Genomic DNA, 23624 nt, shown 5'->3' with positions numbered 1-23624 from the left:
TAGCCTATGAAACGAGACAAAACTAAGCTTTTTGCATAAGAAACTAGACTAAAAATACTTGGTAAGCGTTTGTGGGGAGTTGAACACAAATACACACTAAATGTGGTTCCAGCATAACAGACACATTTTCACCCTTTGCCAGGTTCTGTCCCACGCCATGGCATCCATTTTCTACTCCTCATCTGGAAGAAACGATGGGAGTTTCAGTGACACCTGTTCGCTGTTCAAGCCCGGGAATTTGGAAAATCTGTGGAATCTGCAGATGCTTGTTCCCTGAGGGATCCGGGGTGTTCAGCTCCCGGTGCTAAGGAGACTTGATCTAGGACTGATCCCGGGAACTTTACCTCCCTAATTAGGTGTGTCAGCTTGGCAGAGTAAGAAACCGCTTTGTACTGTGTCACCTGAACAGGCTGGATTTCTGTCGGGGATCAGGCAGCAGACACACGCCCCATACCGAAGCAGGCCTCGCCGCTCGCCGAAGGTGTGAGTGAATTCCTAACGCCAGGCAGTGGCTCTGACAGAGACTTTGTCGGATTGTCAGGGCCCTTCGGCACATTGTTCGGAGCCTTGCTGTGATTTTCGTGTCAGATCACAGAGTCGGAGCATCAGCGGCGGAGACACTGACAGGAAGTTAACACCTCGAGCTGCCATTGTGAAGCAACCAGCAGCCAAACCCAGAGCTGGGAGCTGTTGTTGCTGCGGTCCAGCTGGCTCTGAACACAAACCCGACCGAATGCCACGCGACTTTGGTCTCCCAGTAATAGCTGTGTGCCTCTTGGGGCCTCGCTCTGCAGCGTTCCTGCTCTTATCTCTGTTTATGCGGAGGGCAGATCGTCGTGTTAACGCGTGCGCGCGCGAGCGGCGGTGGCGGCGCTCCGGCTGGTTGTTTAAAGTGCGCATGGAAGTAAGAATGCAACTCTGAGTGTGCGTGTGCTGGGGAGGCGATAAGGCGATGCCTGGCACCAGAGGAGCAGCTGGCAATGGGCCTCAGATCCTGAAGATGAGGGAGTTTGTTTGTGGCTACACACACACACACACGCACACACACACACACACACACACACACACACACACACACACACACACACTGGAGGAAACGAGTCCATCAGGAGGGTGCTTATGTTTAAATGTCTGCTCTCTCCTCACTACTACCTCTTGTTTTTGTTGATTATTCTAAGTGAAACTATCCAAATATTTAAAAAACGGCAAGTGGCCTTAAAATTTAATAAAATTAAATTGTATATTTGTTGAAAAGATGCCTAAAAAGCTTTTATACTATATGTCAAGAGTTTAATGTTGTTGCACTCAGCCAATTCAGTTTGTCTTGCTAACAAACTATTTTTGATGAATAATGTTAAATGTGATGAAAATGCTAGAATCTCACATAATTAAATTGTTTTATATTTAGAAACATGAGTGATTATAACACCTAAAAACAAAGCATAAATACAAACATCTCTTTATCGATGGCTGCTGTGTTTTCAAAGGTTCAAAATGAGCAGCAGTCTGATGCACCAAAGATGCTTCCTACGGTGGCCCAGAAGGGTCAACAAACTACACAAACCTAAACTAAAAGCCACAATGGAAATTATGCTAAACTTTATTTTAGCATTAATTCCAGCTTAAAGTCATAACTTGTTTTTTTAGCATAAATTATGTTCTAGTTACCGTTTGTTTCCTGACCATGTTGAAGACGCATCATTGCTCAAACTGAACCTTTTTACACCTTTACCAGTGTATTTAGTAAATTAAGTTCCTTTTACACATAATGAATGACGTTCTTATGTTCAACATCTCTGTCTTTTAGTCTGTTTGTAGATGATGAAAACGTTCTTATGTTCAACATCTCTGTCCTTCATTCTGTAGATGATGAAAACCATCCAGATGGTGAAACCTCTTCTAGGTAAACGTTGGTGCTCTGATCCTCCGGGATCAGAGAAAGAACCAGCTGCTGGCAGGCTGAGCAGTGGCTGCTGGGAACCAATGCAGCTCTGGGGCATCGTTTCTGGGGACAGTGCATCATATCCTGTCTGTGTGCCAGTGACAGCACAGCTCACTTGGTGGTCCAACACTCAGCCACTTACACATTTAATAAGACGCTCTTAAAGAGGACGGAGAGCCAAGCATGTGCACCGCGCTGGAGTTTTTTTCTTTCCTTTTACTTTTTACAAGAGTCGTTTTGTAGGCATCCCGCAGGCTGGCACTCACCAGCGCTGCACATGTGTGTCTCTCCCTGTTAGGTATCCATTTAATACAACTATTAGTCCCCTTTCCCTCCCCTCCGCCTGCATCGCGCTCAGCCCCCTTCACCTTAGTGAAATTCAAATAAACAATCAGGATTGCGCCATGCTGAGGAGCTTTGTAATGAGCTCCTAATTAGCCACTCCAAACACCGAGAGCGGCTGCTTCACGCCTCGTTTTCTGCGCTCATCTGCGTAAAACTGGACGAATTGATCCTATTTGCTCACCACTTAATGCACTGATTGTATATTGGCACAGCTGAGGATAAAAACAGATAAATAAACAAAAAGAGATTCTTTAAGCCTGAATTGGATGCTAATGCTAATTACTGTTTTAAACTGGCTGACCTATGTGGTAATGCTGGAGTTTCCTCCTTCCCTCACAGCGACCTGAGCAGCCTTTTTTATTTTTATTTTTTTTTATTTTGCACCTCCATGACATGTCATCACGTTTTTAAAGCCACTTTGGGGCTGGCATGGTTGAAAATGTCTGAAAACCTTCTGAAATTTCTCACGTTAAAGCCACAAAGTAACAGAAAAGCATGGAATAGTTCAGAAAATTGACATGTGGATTTTAGTTTATGCTGGAGACGCAAACCCTCAATGATGCTGCCACCACCTTGCTTCACCATGAGGATAGTAAACATGCTATGCCACCTCTATGTTTAAAGCACTTTAGAAAAACCAACATCCACAAACTGCTTCTTATATATTATAAGTGGCATCAACAATTACAGAAAAAAAACATTAAAGAAACTTAAAATTTAAAGCAGAGTGGCAAAAGCAAAGGAGGTGGATTAGCAGAGCTTGTCAACAACTAATGGCGTCATCTACAATATACGACTAGAATTTCATCTCTGCTTATGAATGAATGAAACGTACATCAACAATCCTCAGTCAGAGGCTTTACAGACTCACAGCGAGACTGACTGCTACGAGAGAGCCTTCCTCCCCTCAGACACTGGGATGACATGAGTTACGGCAAACTTTCATTTCCCTTTGGATAAATAAAGTACAGATGTTTTCTCTGGGCGGCAGGCTGTTGCTAGGCAACCAAAGTTGGATGGAACTTGTAACTGATTGTTACTCAGCAGGCTGTTGCTAGGCAACCAAAGAGTGAGTTAGTTGATTCCACCAAGCTAGCCTAGCTAGCTGTGAGAAGTTGAGCAGCTAAAGCATTTTCTCTGCCTACCAGATGCTGCGTGGCTCTGGATTGAGTTCAGTGAAATTATTAAATATTGATTATTTGTATCCAAGAAAGTCACATCCAGCTCTAAATCAACCCGTTTCCAACAACTTATGATTTAATTCAAATAAAACACTCGGACGTTTGCGGTTAAAATGTGACCAAAAAAACCTTTTTGCCAGGCGCGGGGATCTGAAAAGGCTCCATTATTTCTGCAGGTGCCTCAGCGCTGCTGTGGGGTCACGATGGGGTCAGGTCAGCCGTTAGCCGCCGCTGTGTCCGTTCTCCCTTCCTTTAACCGGCGCCGCCGCAGCATCAGGAAGCCAAACACAGCTGGGGCCGTCGCTGCGAAACGGGACGACGACAGTCGCCATGCGTGTGTGTGTGTGTGTGTGTGTTTTGCCTGTGTGTGAGGTCTGACGGTGTGTGTCGCGCTCCTCTCTCTCCTCCAGTTTGCAGAGCTCATTTCCTCCACAGGCTGCCTCCCCGCTACTTTATGAGTGAGAGCTTCTGCAGCTCTCACCTCAGGACACACTTCGGTGTCTAAATGTTTCCATTTGTGCGGGAAGTGACACACACTCGCTCACACCGTAGGGCAGCAGCGCAGCGAGCCACTTCGTCACTAGCTGCGTTTCCACTGGCCATAAAATTACACAAATTGAAATTCCTAAAATAAATTCACTCAGTGGAAAAACGTCATTTTCAAAAATACTCAAGTTTTTTGAGAAAAACTGGTTTTCTACTACGTCATCGAAGTTGGTTTAATTGGAAGAACTGTGACTTCTTCATCTTCACAGCAGTCACAACAGCCGGATGTTACTACTGGTGGAAATGACAAAGAAGACGATGACAGGAAGTAGTTGGAGGATGATGGCGTGGAGTTTTTTTTTTTAATGACTTATCGCTTAAAATAATTGAATTTCTTATTTAATTGAAGCACTGCAATTGCAAAACTGTGTTTGAATGTAGAACCAGCTGAATGTAGACAAAGATTTCAGCACATTTGTAATGGAAACGCAGCTAGAGACGTGGAAACCGGAGGGACTCCTCGTTTTTTAGGGATAACGAAGGGAGCAGATGGATTCATAAATGATCCGTCGACTTTTATGGAGGGCTGAATCCGAAACCTTTAATTATGTATTTGTTTCCCAGAGAGTGCCAGCAGTCCTGGGTGACCACACCAGTAATTTCCACGGCTCTCTTCAACTATTCAGCACGACAATCGATGCCGGACTAGAATCTGTGGTCCGGATCGATACCGTAGGAAGCTGCTGGACAAACCAGAGCTGCCCGAGATCAACACCTTCCCACACCGTCATTAGTGTCGCTGACCTTGAAGTAAAATTCAATTTCCCGCAACAACAACAAGCCGCCCTCTGCAGCCCCCCCGCCGAGCTGCTTCAGCATTCAGAAGCCATTTCCTCCTCCCAGCGCAGGAAAGACAGGATATTATAACTTATGAGAGGGATACATGGAGCAGGGGACGCTGACAGAGAGAGGGATTCAGTTTGAGGAGGTAATTATAACAAGAGGACAGAGCCCAGCTAAGGTACAGAAAAACCCAAATAACATGCTGCTAGATCCCTGCTTTCAGTTTGGAAGATGGGACTTTCTGGGATAATTATGGAAAAAACCATTATTAATACCCTCAACTTCTTAATATCGTCAAGAATATTCTCTTTTGGTATAGTTAAAGCCAACCCAAAGTAAAAGTGAGGTTTGCAACTTCTACACAAAAACATTACAAGGCACATTTAGGCCTTGTAAACACATAGCCCAGTCTTTATAAAAACAAACATCTCCACCATGTTGTTTTAAGAAAAACAACATCGGACACAAACCTGCACATATTCGCCACTGAACGTCGTTTTAAACATGGCAGTGTGGCGCAAAACTAAAATCTACTTACTTCCTCCCGATCGTCCGGTGGACTCGGACCCAAGTTGCAACTTTTGTTATATTTTCACGCTAAGCTGTGCTAAAAAACCTGTTCCCCTCCTGGCCTGTGGGGGCGCTGCACCAACAAAAGCAGAGTGGCATCAGAGTTTAGTGATTGTAGGATTTCTCTTCTGCCTTTCCATGAACCATTTCTCCTGCTAGCGCCAGCCCAGCGTGTTTGTGTTGGCTGTATTTACCCAGAATGCCCTGCACTATTAAAAGTATTTTTAGTCACTTTTATCTCCACATTTATGACAACAGTTAACTAAAATGAAAAAAAAAATAACTTTGATGTGTGTATATTGGTACGAAATGAACTCATAAAGGGAGGAAATGTGCATGTAGAAATGCCGATTTTCCTACTAAGTGACATCAAGTGTAAACAGGAAGTCAGCAGAGCTGTGGTGGATTTTGGGCCCAGAAATTAATTCCACTTTGGGCCCCATCCAACCTTGATGCGGCTCTGCTAACCATGTAGCATGAGGAAGAATAATGAAAGGAGTTTCTTCCGCACTTTAGGATGTTATGATGCATCTTTCCTCAGAGGCTGAAGGAAGTTTAGTGTGTGTCAAAGTGAGGTGGGAGGGGCCATGGGAAGAGACGAAGCTCAGGGAATCAAACCGGCATCTCTGATAAAGCTGCCAGGTCGGCTTTGAAGTCGGTCTTATCGCGGGCTTTGTGAGGGAAACGGGTAAGAAGGTGGCGCTCGTGTGCTGTGTGTGTGTGTAGCTTAGCTGATAAAGCCCCTCCTGAGATTCGCTGGGAGCTTCTGGACCTGACCATGTATGTTAAACGGATCATTTCACTTCCAGTAACGGCCCTGCGCAGCGCAGCGCAGCACAAAAAACTCCCAATCAGATGTCACCCAGGCAACTCTCACACTCCTGCATGGAGGTCATCGTTCAGGACCAAACAATTCACCCGTCGTTTTATTTAAAGCATTTTGAGATGGTAAGTAGAGACAGAATCCAAACTTGTGAGACTAAATAAACTTAAATCCTTATTTTTTCCATCCATTAAATGGAACAGATCTACAGAAAAATGTTTTTCCATCATCCACCATGTGCTTAAATCAGACTCCACTCCAAATGGCATTTCTGGGAAAGGATTGGGACTAGCAACCCATCGGGGAGAAATTATTTACTACAGTAGAATCAACGTAAGACTTAAAAACTTTTAATTTAGGAGCTTATTCAACGGGAGAAATCAAATCCAATTTAAACATTTTATAAATTACAATTTTCAAAAGTTGATCTGTGAACTTTTAATAGTCTACAACTTTGGTAATAGCAGAGCTAACTTTTCATTTAGCACTTTTGCTAACTTCAAAATTACGTAGCTTAACCTAAATTGATATTTCTGGAACTTTATAGAGTGCTAATTTACTTGACTGATTTGTAAACTTTAATTAAATAATGCTTGACATCTGTGTCGAACTTTTGGTTATTGACTGTTTTAATTCTTCAAGTAGTTAAATATTTATATCGATGCTCTTATTTTGAAGTGGATAAACACACAGTGGTTCAGTTTCTTCTTCACATTCTCTCCATTTTTCCAAATAACTTAAACAGCAACAGAGCCAGATGTACACATTAATACAACATTTAATCTCTTTATAGAACATGTAAGTTATAATGTCAAAATTAAATGGGTGCTCAAAGATTGTAGTCTTTCAGGGCCTGATATAATTTGAACTGAAGTTAGCGCTTTATCGCTTCAGCTTTCACTAAATATTGTGGTGATGCAATCGGCGTCCATTAAATACCGAGTTTATATAGTGCTTTAGCATTAGCTTCTGCTAACTACAGTGTTTATATAGCGCTTTAGCATTAGCTTCTGCTAACTAGTGTTTATATAGTGCTTTAGCATTAGCTTCTGCTAACTACAGTGTTTATATAGCGCTTTAGCATTAGCTTCTGCTAACTACAGTGTTTATATAGTGCTTTAGCATTAGCTTCTGCTAACTACAGTGTTTATATAGCGCTTTAGCATTAGCTTCTGCTAACTAGTGTTTATATAGTGCTTTAGCATTAGCTTCTGCTAACTACAGTGTTTATATAGCGCTTTAGCATTAGCTTCTGCTAACTACAGTGTTTATATAGTGCTTTAGCATTAGCTTCTGCTAACTACAGTGTTTATATAGCGCTTTAGCATTAGCTTCTGCTAACTACAGTGTTTTTATAGCACTTTAGCATTAGCTTCTGCTAACTACAGTGTTTTTATAGCACTTTAGCATTAGCTTCTGCTAACTACAGTGTTTATATAGCGCTTTAGCACTAGCTTCTGCTAACTACAGAGTTCATATAGCGCTTTAGCATTAGCTTCTGCTAACTACAGAGTTTATATAGCATTTTAGCATTAGTTTCTGCTAACTAGTGTTTATATAGCGCTTTAGCATTAGCTTCTGCTAACTAGTTTATATAGCGCTTTAGCATTAGCTTCTGCTAACTAGTTTATATAGCGCTTTAGCATTAGCTTCTGCTAACTACAGAGTTCATATAGCGCTTTAGCATTAGCTTCTGCTAGCTACAGAGTTTATATAGTGCTTTAGGGTTAGCTGCAACTAACTTTGTAGTTAGAGGTGCACAGCTCTGTCCTTACATATAAATATGACACAACCATTAATTAAAATGGGAAAGACCAGAGAACATGCCGTTAAAGTATGGTAGCTGTGTGCTGATCTTTTGGGTCGCTCTGTAGCTACAGGTCCGATGCTAAAGTCAAACTAACACGTTTTGAACAGATGAAACCGTGGCAATGATGCTTGGTGGAGATGCAGGTTTGTTTTGGAACCAAAGGAGGATCCACAGACTTCATCTTCTCCTTCAGGCTTGAAAGAGAGACCAGGACACACTGCAGGGACTACGCTTCATATTTTTTCATTATTTTTTTCTTTCATACAACACAAATATCGTCACATTGCAAACAGACATCTAAACTCCTAGCAACAGAGACGACACTCCCACTTTTTCATAAATAAGCCTGCCTCCTGTCCCTATTATACTCTTATATGGCTATCAGGATGTTTTACATAAAAATCTGTTGGGCTCTGCCAGAAAACTGAAAATGGGTCAGGATGATGATCCAAAACATCTGACCAAACCAACAGAGAAAATGCTCACCGACCACAAAATCAACTTTAAGACCTCAGACGTAAATCCTGTTCAAACCTGTGGGCTGAGATGAAGAAGAGAAAGGATTTAGAGAGGAGCAGTTACCTTAGTGAAAAGGTTTGGTGCCGTCTATCTGCTATTTTTATCTAAAAAAAAGGCAAAACTCCTGAAATATAAACACAATCAGAAAGAGTCAAACTGACACGGAGCCGAAGAAATGAGCTGCTTCCGAGTTACTGTGGTCGCAACCTTCATATGCTAACACAGAAATGTGCTTCTAACCCAGAGAAAATGGCTGCATATCATTATTCTAACACTATTATTTTAGTCTCAGAGTTGAACTTGTGAGGCCTTGTTGGTCAAATCCAGTCTGCCTTCCAAATCCAATATAAAGGGAATTATTCCCCAAATTCCTGCATACAGTCTAACCTGCACATAACCTCGCTTCCTCAGCTTGGATTCATTTGAGGCTTGAGTTCTGGATTGAGGGGTGAGCGGCCGAGGATTTGGCATGGGCAGGACCTGTGTAAGGAGCTTCAGACGAGCTTTGTCAGACGTGAGAGAAGTGACAGGGAGGAAGGTTACTGCAAACGGGGCCGGAGGTTTTCAGCTTCCTACAACGCAGCTCAGTTAAAACAGGAAAAAGGAGAATTTAATTAGAGATGCACCAATCAGACAAATCAGAAATTATCTGATTCGCTCCGATAGGCGAGCAGAAAATCACACATTGAGAAATCCCATTTTCTACCACAAAACTACCAGATTCTAACATTTATTGCCTCAAATGCAACAGCATATTATTCCTTTAGTGAACGCTTGATTATTTGTGGCAAAGGATGCAGCTGCAGCTAAAATAATAATTTCAATAATGTAAAGAAATCAGTCCTTTCTGCTCCACTAACACCAACACAGTGGAGGGAAGGTCTAGTGACTGATTTATTAATTAAATGATTAATAACTGGAAAGCAAAAGATGATTAATGGGATGTATTTTTACAGAATATCTTGTGGCAGCTGGAACTGCCACCAGAGGTATTTTGGGTAAAACATGTTTACAGGCAAAGATGTTTTTTCATCATAAATTTATATTTGTATAGATTTGGCTTAATTACTGCTCTGAGTTTGTTGTTCTTTTAGCAAATGCTCTTTTTCGATAAATGATTAATCACAATTAACAATGATTAATCTTATTAAACGCGACTGATCTAAAATCCAATTAATCGTTTCAGCTCTAGTTAAAGTATTGATTATTTTTAACTAATTTAGCCCTTTGAAGGTCATGAGGTCAGACATCAAAGCCTCTGAATGTGTTGTTCTGTCAGCTAATAGTCTGTTTTTGGGTCTGTTGGCTCCAGTTAACGATTAATCCATGACTAAATTAGCTGACAATTATTTCAATAATCGATTCATCACGATTAATCATGATGAATCCAATTAATCGTTTCAGCCCTAATTGAAACATTGATTATTTTTATTATTATATTCAAGTTAACAATTAATTGATTGGTAAATTATTTGAGTCCAATTCAATGCAACTAATCATGATTGATCCAATTAATCATAATTAATGCATTTAATCACAAATAATTGTGATTAATCACGATTAATCGTTTCAGCCCTTATTGACATACTGATTATTTTGAGCTATTTTGGACACTTAACCTTCTATGAGATGTATTCCTTTGAAAAATAAAAATCATCCCGACAGGCCTCAAGGAAAAATAAAATCGTTGAATTATTGGTGCATCTTTAATTACCTCAAATGATCAGGATTCATTTCTGACTGATCCCCTTTTTTTAAATCACGTCGGTTCACCTTCTTAGTAAAAGATGAGGAGCTGAGAATAGAAAAATCAGCAGGGAGGACAGTGGTGTGTGTGTGTGTGTGTGTGTGTGTGTGTGTGTGTGTGTGTGTGTGTGTGTGTGTGTGTGCGTGTGTACATGAAGTGGGGGAGGTGGGGCTGAGATTCACCTTGATTAAGTACGCCGGCTGTCTTTGAAGTGTTTGGAGCCCAGCACGGCCAGCGCACAGCCAACCGTAAGCCTTCCAGCAGAAATCGAGGCTGACCTCCCCACCAAATCATAACCATATGAACGTAAGAATTTCCACCGTAGCAGAATGCCTTCGCCCCCCGCCCGCCGCCTCCGCCCGTCCATCTCCCAGGGTGAGGCATTAAGTCGTGATAACAGAAAACAGGTTCTGAGAGCAGGAAGGTGATGGAGGGCGGACGGGAGGACGTTACGGGGTTACAACTGTGCCGTACGGAGGAGACGGAGGGATTCTGTCCAAAAGAACGCTGCTGCTGCTGCACAGAAACGGACTGCCTAAAATGGAAGTTTCTCAGGCGGGCGGATCAGGAGATACGGCGACCTTCACGGCTGACAAAGTGTGAGACGAGAAATGTGGGGAGTTTACGGGGTGAAAAAAAAAAAAGATGACAGAAATTCACAGAAATGTGGCTCTGGCTCAATAAATACCCATCTAAACCACAACAGAGACGCCAAGTTTTACCTTCACCGAGGCCCACCTGCAAGTGGAAATGGTTTCCTGTCCTACACAAACACTCTTGTACCCTAATCCACGTAATTACACCCAATATTCCACATGTGTAAGTACACATGTACAACATTACAGTTAAAATTTAGGGGGGGAGAAAAGGGCTGCAGACCCTCCTGCAGCACCACCCCTTTCCTCTGCATGTCTGCACTGCAAAAACAAAATCCTGCCAGGTAAGATCCAGCTCCTACTGCAAATATCTTAGCACACGCCACGTTTTCAGCAAGAAAATTATCTTGTTTTAAGTCAATAATTCCTTAATAGTGGTGAAAAAGTGGCAGATTATTTCACTTATAAAGTGTTTTGTAATTGTTCATAACTTAAAATATTTTTTCTAATAAATAAAAATATTTCTACACTGCAAAAACACAAAATCCTGCCAAGTATTTCTGGTGTAAATATCTTAGTACAAGTGAAACCAGCTTAAACGTGTCTTTTTAGCAAGAAACAGGATCTTGTTTTAAGTAAATAATTCATTAATATTGATGAAAAGGTTCAACTTTAATATTATTTCACTGGAAACATGTTTTGTAATAAGGGAAATAATCTGGGAGAACTTTTTCATCAATATTAAGAAAATATAGACAAAACAAGTCACTATATAAAGCTGAAAACTAGAAACTAGATTAAAAATACTTGGTAAGGTTTTCAGTTTTTGCAGTGTAAAAAAGCACCAGATCCACTGCCAATTTTTTATTTATTTTTTTGCATGTAAGAAGAAATTTTTGCCATTAGTGAAAAATCTGCCAGCAGAACCAGAACAAGCTGATCTATGTGGCAGAAAGTTACTTGTAGGTCAGTTTTGTTTTATTTCAAGTGTAATAAGATATTTGAAGTGGAAAATCAGCTGGTAGGATTTGTGTTTTTGCAGTGCGCCTGCAGAAACAACACAGCAGAGAAAAGCAGATAAATCAGAAAACGTGAGTGTCATTAACCTAAAGCAGATCTCAAACAAAGCCCCCGTCTGCGAAGCGTCGAATAGATGAGTGTGATTTCGCGGCTGCCTGTGCGCCTTGGATAAGCATTCCTGCGAGTGTGTGTGCAATTAGGGCTTAGGTCTGTTTGTGTGTGTACAGTATGTTCGTGTGTGTGTGTGTGTGTGTGTGTGTGTGTGTGCGGCGGCGGCGGTGGGGGCCGTTAGCGGTTCCATCTGGGCCTCCTGGAAGCCGCGTGGAGTCAGAAAAACCGCATCTCATAAAAGGAGAGGCAGCCCAATGTTCTACAAGGACAGAACATTACTGAGAATGTCGCTCAGGAAAGCCTGGGCCCCGGCCCACATGTTGGCTCTCGGCTCGCGCTCTTATTACTCCGCTCTGCGAGGGATAAGAGAGAGGAAGACAAAATAGCTGGTGAGGAGTGTGGGAGACAGTAGCTGAGACAGAGAGACTCGCACTGATTGCTATTCCATCTGTCAGCGCGCAGCAGAGGAGTGAGCGGTGACAAGCTCAGGAGTCGGGCATCTGGTGCACGTTGGCCGAGGGGCTTTCTGGAAACAGCCAGCGAGACCAAGAGGAGGAGGAGGAGGAGATGAAGGGCGAGGGGTTGCACCAGAGTGAAAGGAGAGAAGGATTATCTTGATCTAACCAGCAGAATATAACAAAAATAGAGAAGTTTTGAGGTAAAAACGAACACCGCACTGCAAAAACACAAAATCCTACCAAGTTTTTTTGTCCAGTGAAAATCCTGAAATAAGACCAAACTAACTTAGCAGCAGGACAGAAGATCCTGTTTTAAGTCAATAATCCCTTAATATTTATAACAATTTGTAGCTCAACAGGCTGATTATGTCACTTCAAACATGGACAAATGTCTTTTTATACGTTAAATAATCTGCCAGTGGAACTAGTAACTTTTCATTAATATTCAAGAAGCTTTGACTTAAATCACGCTTTTATTTCTTGCTTTTAAGTTAGTTTTATTTTATTTCATGAGATATTTGCATTAGAAACTAGATAAAAATACTTGGTAAGATTTTGTCTTTTTGCAGTGTCGTTTTAAGTGACCTGCCAGTGGAACTAATAATTTCAAAATCAATATTATGGAATCATTGACTTACATTAAGCTCTTCCTTCTTGCTGAACAGTTACTTGCAGGTTAGTTTTGTCTTATTTCAAGCGTAATAATATATTTGCATTAGAAACTAATTCTTTGTGTTTTTGCAGTGCGCCGTCTGGGCTGCCAGCTTTTATTTATACGACCTGATTGCAAAGCGATGCTAACTGACTAGCTGCCAACAGGAAGATCGATACTTTCTCTGGCTCAGTATCTGAGAAAAGGTTGGGATTTTCCTGACTGGGGATGTGTGGAGCCATCATAAGCTGTGTATTTTCTGTTGTGAAATAAATAAATCAATAAACAATGAAATTTTGGGTACATTTAATTGTGAAACTTAAATATGGTTTTGCTTTTGAAATAAAATAAATCGTAATTGGTGCTACTAGAACCAGGATATTAGCTTATTTTTTCCACTGCTTAGTCCAGTTTGTTGCCATATTGACAGCAGTGTAACTGTTTTATGAAATTAAATTTTCATGAGTTTTTCTGTTATTTTAAAATTAACGCCGGGACTTTAATGTGTTAATTTGGATTTTTTTTTATTACATTGTCCCAAGCGGAACCTTTGTATCCACGCGTTTCTGGTACACCCATAAATCTGACGCACAAGCAGCATTCGCTAACGGGTACGGGTAACGAAGCTCAGGCTCACTGGGCCTTAGTTTCTACTTCCAAACCCGATCCGGGTTGGAGTAGACCGTTGTTGTGTTCAAGTTGTGCTAAAAGCAGTTAGCTTACCAGCGACGCTCTTCAAGTTAAATTAGCATCCAAATGCTAAACATGTAGCAGCAGCACACATGCTAAAGCTAATGTCAGCGTCCACAGTCCATATTTCTAAAGAAGCCCCAGGAAGAGTCGCGGCTTCCTGAATCTTTGCACCAATCTGATGGCTGGAAAACCTGAAAAACTGAAAAAAATAAATCTCTCTGTTGTTGAGCTCATATGTCTATTTATTCAGTAATTTAGCAGCAAAAAGGATTTTTGAATTCAAAAGGTTGCTTATTTTGTTTAAACATGGTTTTAAATTCAGATTGATTGTAAATAATCAATTACAGAAACTGCAATTACACTGCAAAAACTGAAAATTTTATGAAGTTTTATTGGCCTAGTTTCTAGTGTAAATATCTTGGTACACTTGAAATTAAGCACAACTTTTCTGCAAGAAAGAGAGGTTTGTTTTAAGCCAATTATTCCTTAATGATTAAAAAGTGCAAGTTCCACTGAAATTATTTTCATTTATAACTAAATATTTTTCTCACATTATAAGTGAAATAATCTGCCAGAGGAACTAGAATTTGTTCATCAATACTAAGGAATTATTGACTTAAAACAAGCTAACATATGTTGCAAAATAGTTACTTTTGAGTTTGTACACTTTAAATAAGACAAGACTAAGACATTTGCAGTAGAAAATAGACTAAACATACTTTGTGTTTTTGCAGTGTAAATCCATTAAAATTTTAATCAGGTCCCACCATTAGAAGTAACATTTGAATTTGAAATCAGTTTAGATTTTTTTTCAGCCCAAACTTGTTCCAGATTGTCTGAACAGAGAATTACAGGTAAGATACTAACTGCTCACAGAACCCCGTCTTCATGCATAGTTTTATTTTGTGAATGGCAGGATGATCTGCAGGTTGTTCTGACCTCGGTTGGCCAGCGAAGCTGCAATGATTGAGATGGAAGAAGGTGAGGCAGAACGGATGTGAGGAAGCAGCAAACAAGCTCTGGCTGCAGCGTGGGGGTAGCTGGCGTACGTCTTTGGCGCGCGGGTAACTGCCATAAGGCTGCGGCGTGCGCGTAGCTGACGTACGTCTGCGGCGCGCGTGTAGCTGGCGTACATCTGAGGTTTGTCTCAGTTTCCTTTTACACATTTGGCCAAGTTAGACAACTTAGTGTTTTCATGACTTTCAGTTTCTTTATTATACATTCGCTGTTTTACTCCTAATTGAACTTTCTGAAGAAATTAAAGTTGTTTTTACATATTTGACCAGTTTGTGTAGCTATTGGTGTATTATGTGAGCTAACAAACTACGATTCTTCATAAATATTTACTCTAAGTTAATATACTAAGGTATTTGGAGTAGAAAGTATATCAACAATATAATTCATTACTTGATTTAAAAAGTTTTCTTTTAAGTTGTAAACAGTTGTGAAACCCTGTTGGCTTGTTTAGTGATTTTGTGTTTGTTTAAAAACGTTTTAAGCCAATTCAGCGTGTTTTTCTGTATCAGATCGGTATCGGCCGACACTAAACCTCAGATATCGATACTAGAATCGGTATCAGCAGCGAACAAAGTGAGCTTTCCAGCTCATATCCTGAATCACCATTTAAAAAAAACAGAATTCCTGCACCGATTTACCAATTCATCACCAAACATCGTCGCCTGACATCATTATTAAAAGCAAAACTTATCATCTGCACAGCCGCTCTCCTCATTTTATCTCTCATTTAGCGCGGCGGTGAGGAACACACCCTGACACAAAGCGAGGCCCGGAAGCTCGGGGAAGATGATTGAATTTCACAGCTACTCCCAGGCTAATGGGGCCGAGCAGCGAGCGCTTACTGTCCTGAAGTGACTGGCTGCTCGTCTGCGGCCGTGGCGCCTTTGAAGCCCGTCTGAGCAGATCGGGAGGATTTAGGCAGCGGTGTGACACGAGGCTGAGCAACGCTGCTCCCACCAGCTGACTATTAGATCCAGCTGATAAAAACACAACTCGCCCAGTAGCTTAAACCCGGCTGGAAAATGGAGCCGCTCTGGGAAAACACTACAAGTTACAACGCATTCATAAAGGATTCACAGATAGTTCACCAGCTGGCTGTGGCCTAAGCTGTAAATGTGAAGTGGTTAGTGTACAACCACTGCAAAAACTCAAAATCTTATCAAGTAACTTTGGTAGTTTCTAGTGCAAATATCCCATTTCACTTCAATTAAGACAAAGCTAACAAGAAATAGGAGCTTGTTTTAAGTCAATAATCCCTTTAACCTTATGAAAAAGTGCTAATTATCAGTGAAAATAATCTACCAGTTGAACAAGTACTTCTTTTTATTTATTTTACTTTTTATGTAAATGTCTCATTTACATAAAACAACAAATAACCTAAAAACATTGATGATACAATCTAAATTACCTAAATATTAACCTAAATAAATGTTTACTTTACAAATTAATAGCACAATGATGAGTCAAATATGAAGACTGAATTAATGTTTTTAACTATTACTGATAAAATATTAGTCTTTATGACATAATTAGAAGCTTATTTAGCTTCTAAATAAGCTTCAGTTGGCAATTGTTGGTATTGCTAACTGAGTTTGTCTTTAAATTGTGTACATTATTGTGTTGATTTTCAATTAAATTATTATTTAAAGTTAAAACCATGCCAGCTCTATGCAGAAAGACCCCAGATTTAAACCCTATGCTATGTTATGTTATGTTAATGTAAAGGAATGAGTTGTGAAGCCGTTTCCACCTCCAGCCCAGCCTGCGCTCACCATACTGTTCCACTTACATTCTTGGAAGCCTAGACCTTACATGCATTGAGATAAGCACACTTACTCACACTCAGATTTACACACATAGGGCTAACCACATGCACATGTTCAGTCACTGTTAACTAATTCATTCAGGAACACTTTGGTTTGGGTTTCAACACCAAAACCTCTGCACCGTTGATTGAGAAACGTGCCTGTCTGCAATTATCTGGGAGGGACGAGTGGAAGGAGGGATGGTTGGATGGATGGGGAGAGGAAACACACTACAGTGGTTTTATAGTTTGCTGGCGTGACATTTTTCTCCACTTTGGTTTTTTTTCTCTCTCTCCTTTCCTTTTTTTCAGGGTGAGGGGCACACTGGAGTGTTTGTGGGGCAGGAAAACGGGGGGCGAACCGAGGCGGGAGTAACAGCGGGGAAAACGTTGGGAAAATGGGGCTGAAGTGGCCTAGATTGTCACTGCCACGCTTTCGATCGATTCCTCTCAGAAAAGCCGCGCCGGTCGGAGAAATTTGTGGGCTGTGTTTAGTGAAAAAGTGAAGGTGATAGTGATCACTGGTGTGGACTTATTCTCCACTTTCAGAAATGGCTGAAAATTGTCAGCAAGGGCTCCATTTTGGAGTAAGTACGCCTTGATAGCAGTGTGTGGCAGCCACCGACCTGCAGTATGTAGCCCCTAACGTAGTCTCTGAGGGTCCAGCCCAGGCCGTGCAGGATGTGCAGAACCTCCTCCTGCTTGAGCACGGAGAACAGGCGGTCCAGCAGGATCTTGAGCCTGACGGGAACCGCCTGGGTGCCGTACAGCATCAGGCTGCTGATGTCGAACACCACGTTGGACTGGACGATCTCCACCTGGGTCGGGTGGTACAGGTGCTGGGTGCTGAGCTTGTCCAGGGCTGCAAAGAGGAGCAGGCGAAAGATGAGGAGGAGGCGATGAACAGCGAATGCTAAGAGGTTAGCAGTGGTGGGCGCCGCTAACTAAACAATTAGCTAAGCTATTGTTAAAGTGTTATACCAAGACAGTATTTAGCAGAAACTAATGCTAAATGCTATAGCAAGACCATATTAAATGGAAGCTGATAAAGCGCTACACCGAGGTAATATTTAACCAAGACAGTATTTATCTACTAGAAGTTAATGCTAAAGTGCTATGCCAAAACGGAATTTAGCATAAGTTAATGCTAAAGGGCTATATCAATTTAGTGGAAGCTAACACTAAAGTGCTATATTAATGCTACAGCTCTTTTCCAAGGTATTATTTAGCATAAGCTAATGCTAAAGGGCTATATCAATTTAGTGGAAGCTAACACTAAAGTGCTATAAAAAGACAGTGTTTGGTAGGAGTTAATGCTACAGCTCTTTTCCAAGGTATTATTTAGCAGAAGCTAATGCTAAATCACTGCGCAAAGACAGTTAGCAAAAGCTAGGAGTGAAGCTTTAATAAAAGACAGTATTTAAGGAAAGAAATGCCAAAGCGCTGTACTTAGACAGCATTTAGAAGCTAAAAGCTTTAAATTCAACCATGTTGATATGGCACAACACGCAGGCTAATCACAGTGCGTCACAGTCTTCAACTGGGTCAAACTTTCTATTAAACACAGTTCATGAGGTGATTCTTTAGAACAAACCTTTCACTCATGGTTTCCGTTTTATAGTTGTTGAGTTCTGCTAACTCTGTTGCTGATTTTTCCAAATTGACGACACTAGCATAATTAAACTAGCGGTTTTGTTGTTTACTAGACTGTACTTCCACTGCAATGCATTCTGGGTACAGAATAAATGTAATTTACTACGTCACCGGCAGAGAGGAGGCAAAAAAAGTCATAAGTTTGAATTTTTACATGTATTTGTTTAATTTACACCCCTGGTTGTTTGTTCATCTGTATGCCTCATTTGATTGTTTGCCGTGTTCTCGTTACTTGCTCAATAAAGTTTCTTCAAAAAAATAAAAACTGAAAATAGAAACAGAGAGGAAACAGAACTGCTACATTCACCCACTTCAAAATAAGAGCATGAATATAAAAGTATAACTATTTAAAGAATTCTTAACAGTCAATAACTAAAACTTCAAAGTTAGCAAAAGTGCTAAAAGAGAAATTAGCTCTGCTATTAGCGTGTTAGCAGAAATGTGCCCACCACTGCTGGTCAGTATCTGCTATTCTGTTCATCCAATCCAACGTAGCGCCACGCCCAAGTCGTCTGCAGCCTGGAAGGCTTTCTTCAAGGTTTGTCATGGAGTTAGAGCTGATAACCTGCACAGCATGATGCTACATGGCTACGTGTCTGTGCTACTCCAGGTGAGACAAAGTTTTGCGTGAAGCTTCATTTTGTTCTCGTCTGACCAGAACACCATCTTCCACATTTAAATCATTTTACTCACTTAGCTGACTTTCTTGTAGAAAGGCGTAAATAAAAATGAACACCACATCTTTTTTTTTTTTACTTTTATTGAACCTTTACTGCACTGACACCCTGACAGTTTAGGTAAAGCATTATAAACTATTTTTGACCCAAACGCATGTAAAGAACAGTGATTTACGACCCGACTCTGATGTAAAAAAGCAGAGCGAACTCCAGCTGCAGGGCAGGTGGGCTCACATGTTGCTTTAGGTCCAGCAGATTTGTTATTAGCTCTACTGTGCAACCTCAGTCACCTCTTTCCATTCTCTGGCTGTCTGGGCGACACCTGTTTGACTCGTCCTCTTTGTCTCAGTTCTTCCTTTCTTCCTTTACTTCATCCTTCCCCCTCCCTCCTGCCTGTCTGGGTGACACCTGGTTGCGTCTCTCTCTCTCTCCCTCTCTGATCCTGGGACGAAGGCTTCGCCTGACAACAGCAGCGCAGCCAGACACGAACATAATAAAATATGAAGAACTACTTGTCAGAGTCCCTGCCAATGCCGACATGAAATGAAAAGCGGGGGAGAGAGGAGAGATGTGTGCCTGACAGCTCAGTTCAGAGGGAGAGATTAAAAAATAGTCAATGGGGTCCTGTGCGATCCGCTGAAGGCCTCGCAGCCTGTTCTTGTGCGGACCAGAGCCAAACAGGTGTTTTTTTTTAATCTCCCCCTCCTTCCTTCTTCGCTTTGTACTTTCTTTCCCTCTTCTCCCTTTTTTCTTCTCTTTTACCTGTGTAATAAAACGGATGAGGTGTGGTCTCTAACATTACTTTCTCCCCTGTAAAAATGTTTTTGTTGGGTTTTTTGCAAAACAACAATTAGAGAAAACAGAACGGGGGAAACAAAGGTGGAAAAGTTCTACAAAGTTTATTTATGACATAGAAACAGCTCAAAATACTCGCTGCAGAACAGAATTCATGCTTTTGGCATCTATGATAATTTTCCAAGCGGAGGATATGTATAGATATGAGGTCAGGACCTTGATGGCGCACTAATATTTATATATACAGCACAGCTTGGACATTGTCTTACCATGAGCTACCCAGCCGTGCTTGCACTGGTCACATGTCCGCAGGTGAATCTTTCCAGGCTGGAAACACTCGCATGTGCAGTTCACCAGTGTGCACCGAATGGCCTGCAGAAACACGAGAAACAAACCGGAGTTCAGTCACAGAACGAAATACAAGAAGAAACAAACCGGAGTTCAGTCACTGAACGAAATAAAAGAAACAAACCGGAGTTCAGTCACAGAACGAAATAAAAGAAGAAACAAACCGGAGTTCAGTCACGATGAAATAAAAGAAACAAACCTGAGTTCAGTCACAGAACGAAATAAAAGAAGAAACAAACCGGAGTTCAGTCACGATGAAATAAAAGAAACAAACCTGAGTTCAGTCACAGAACGAAATAAAAGAAGAAACAAACCGGAGTTCAGTCACGATGAAATAAAAGAAACAAACCTGAGTTCAGTCACAGAACGAAATAAAAGAAGAAACAAACCGGAGTTCAGTCACGATGAAATAAAAGAAACAAAACTGAGTTCAGTCACTGAACGAAATAAAAGACGACAGGAAGGAGCCGATTTTCAGCTCCAATGAACACAAAGCAACACAAAAAAACGTCTCTTTTCCAGTCAGTGAATGCACCACTTCAGCATTAACAGATTAACAGAGAAGAAGTTGTAGCTGATGGAAGAAAACGTTTTCTTTACCAATGATGGGTTTGAAATGAAAAGGTGTCTGAAGGTTTAAATAAGATCTTTTTTTTTAATTCTCGCTGTCAGTGGATGAAAAATGGGAGTGAAGCTGATTTGGAAATGATGGAGTCTATAAACTCTTCAGGGAATCAAGACAGAGTCTAATGTTTACATGCTAACCTGTTAATAGTATGAATTACTGGTACAAAAAACAAGAAAAACCTTTAGAAAAACCTTTAACCTCCCTACTCTTTAAATATTCTCACGATTTTCTCCTCTTCATTTTTTCATTTTGTATGCGAGCTTTTCTTGTAGGGCTTAACTTTACTTTTGCACTGATGGCACAAAGTTTTTTAAATGACCTTAAGCTGTTTTCCACTTCAGGAATCCGAGTAAATCTTCATTTGCGCAGACGGAGCGTTCGCATAATGTTGCTCGAGATTAAGAGTCGCCGTGGTTTTTGAGATTAGCTAGAGATCAATTTATTCCTGCTCAACCACTGAACCAATAGGAAGGTGGAGACTTATTAACTTATGGGTCAATGTTTGCTACTGAAACAAAACGCAGATATCTAATAGTTTTGGGTTCAGAGTGCCAAATGAAAGCTTCCCCCTCTCAGATATTAAATTAGACACAGCTCTCTTCTTTATGCCACAATAAACATTTTGTCAGTTATAATTTGAATGTACATAAAAGCTGGTTGTTGTGGCTGTTCAAAATACAGAAACCTCAAAAGATAACAGTTTCCTGAAAGCAGAGGTGAATAGAAATGAAAAAGAGAATCTCGTGAAGCGGATTCTCAAACACAGTTTTTGCTGAAAACACACGCTGGCTGCGACTGAGGCTCCATTACTCAACACCGGAGCTGCACTTCATCTGACCTTGGAAAGCTTTTAGTACTGAAAGGTTAAGTGTCCAGACACGACCAGGGCATCTCAGTGCAACACATACACCATGTCAGCCGACGGCTACTCCACATAAACAAATCTTTAAACATGTTTCACAGGAGTCCACTTAAAAAAAATCTACATTTTCCTTAAATTAATTAAAAAACACCACAGCAGCTGCTTGCAAAGCAAACACAGTCCCCTCATCCAAATAAGTTCAGCAGCTGCAAGCTGCAAGTTTCATGACAACACAGAGCAAAAGAAATAAAAAACTTTAATCTTGATATCAGCTCATCATTTATTATATGTATTTTCTTTATCTTATCGAGATGAACTGATAAAATTTGCAGGATTTCTGCAGCTGAAGGAGAACATGTGCTGAACAAAACCAGAGCTCTGAAAACTCCTCCCTCTCTCTGCAGTCTTAAGGATTAGAGTTTAAGGATTTTTAAAAATTGTAATATGAAGGAAAATTAGTCTGTGTCTGTTTATTTTGACAGGAAAATCTAAACCGCCCGGTAGTTCGGACATCGGTCAGAGATAAAGAATCTGTGGCGAAACGTCTGCTGGCTCTCAAACCGAAACCTCGAGTATCAGCTGCTGGAGTTTTATGAATTTACAGCCTGAACTGTCTGCGCTATCGAGGCTTTCTCGCTGTTTGGTGTGGCAGCTTAGTGACAAAAGGTCGCAGTTTGTGGCCTTTATTTCTCAGTATCGGAGCCAATCAGCACTCCAGCTGCACAGATCAGAGCGCCGATCGATCAGCGAGGCGCTCCGAATATTTCTGCTCCTCGCTGCATGCGCACAAACTGAAGGGCACGTTCAGGTGTTCAACAGAAAGTCTGTGGATTAGCACCTTTTCCTGCAACATATAAAACCTCTAATCTACTAAGGGAGCGTAAAATCTATGAGAATCCCCACCTGCGCGCCTTGAGGTGTTACAAACCAGATTAGTTCCTGCAGGTGTCAAAGCGAACATGGGCTAATCCGAGATTAAACACAAAATTACACCACTTCCAGCCGCGTCGCCTCGCAGTTTGACACCGGATGACACTCGAGGCGGAGGTGATTTGAATTTACACCGTTTTTTTTAAGCTCTCCAGGTGCGAGGGAGGATTACGTGTCAGGTTTGCAGAACGTCGGCGACTGAAATCCAGGCTCTTAATGGGCTGACGGTTGCTTCCCTCAGCAGACCTGGCTGTGCACAGGCAATCACACGGCCGCAAATGTGAACATTTTTAGACATAAAAGGCCAACAGAAATGATCTGGCTTTATTTTCTCCAGCAGTTAGACTCTTTTTTACTTTGTTATAAAATATATTGATTAAAATAAATTATTTCTGCCACTTCTTGGTGTTAACTGGGTCAGAAAACCTCAAATCCACCAACTTCCCCTTCCGAATGTAAACTGTCACTGAAACTACTGTAAAAATTGCCGGAGTGTCCCTTTAGTTTACACTGAGAACTTGGATAATTGTAACCGCACCAAGAGTAAAAATATTTAAATTTAAAAATACTTTATAGATCCCAAAGGGAGATTAAATGTTATTGTAACTCATATTAATTAAAATTCTGCAGTTATTGTGGACAGTGACGGCTATTGGCAGTTTTTTGTTAATCTAGAAAAGAGACTAATTTTGAAAAATTGTAAAAAAATGTGGCTGACAATTAAAAGGTAAAAGACTTAAATGAAAATATGTTTATTGATGTGTAAAAGCGGCTGAAGCTACTTCAAATGTACTTGTTCAGGCCGAGTCGTTCAGTCCGATATTTAGCAAATAAAATTATTAACTTCTTTGATGAGATAAAATAAATGCATTTAGTAAAATTACACTGTAAAATTAGAGTTTTGGGTTAATAACTGTACACAAGAAAGGAGGTTTGTTTGCTAAAGATAGCATTAGCTTTTTACCTGCTAAGCAAGCTAGCACTAGCTACACTTTGACCAAACAATTTTTCATAAAGGTGACGTTTTACACAATGTTAAATATATTGGGTTGAAATTCTAAGTTTCTATTGTTAGAACAGAAGCTGGAAATCTTAACTAAAATTTAGGTAAAGA

General features: G+C 40.8%; 1 protein-coding gene across 6 annotated transcripts in view; it reads right to left on the bottom strand.

Moving 5' to 3' along the window:
* Positions 1 to 23624, bottom strand: part of bnc2 (basonuclin zinc finger protein 2) — a 222604-nt gene that overhangs the window by 41988 nt on the left and 156992 nt on the right. For 5 of the 6 annotated variants that reach the window (XM_008422785.3, XM_008422799.3, XM_008422814.3 and 2 more), the window contains 2 exons: positions 20012 to 20114; positions 17244 to 17479 (listed from right to left, as the gene is read on the bottom strand). In XM_008422785.3, the coding sequence (XP_008421007.1) occupies positions 17244 to 17479; positions 20012 to 20114 (339 nt within the window). Of the gene's footprint in view, positions 1 to 17243; positions 17480 to 18211; positions 18342 to 20011; positions 20115 to 23624 lie in introns of those variants that run through there. The other variant, XM_008422806.3, reaches the window with a different exon arrangement.

Source organism: Poecilia reticulata, chromosome 1 (genome assembly GCF_904066995.2).
Source record: "Poecilia reticulata chromosome 1, P_reticulata-male-v2, whole genome shotgun sequence".
Classification (NCBI taxonomy): Eukaryota; Metazoa; Chordata; class Actinopteri; order Cyprinodontiformes; family Poeciliidae; genus Poecilia; species Poecilia reticulata.
The sequence above is the reverse complement of the archived record's forward strand: the minus strand, read 5'-3'. Positions and strand labels throughout refer to the sequence as shown.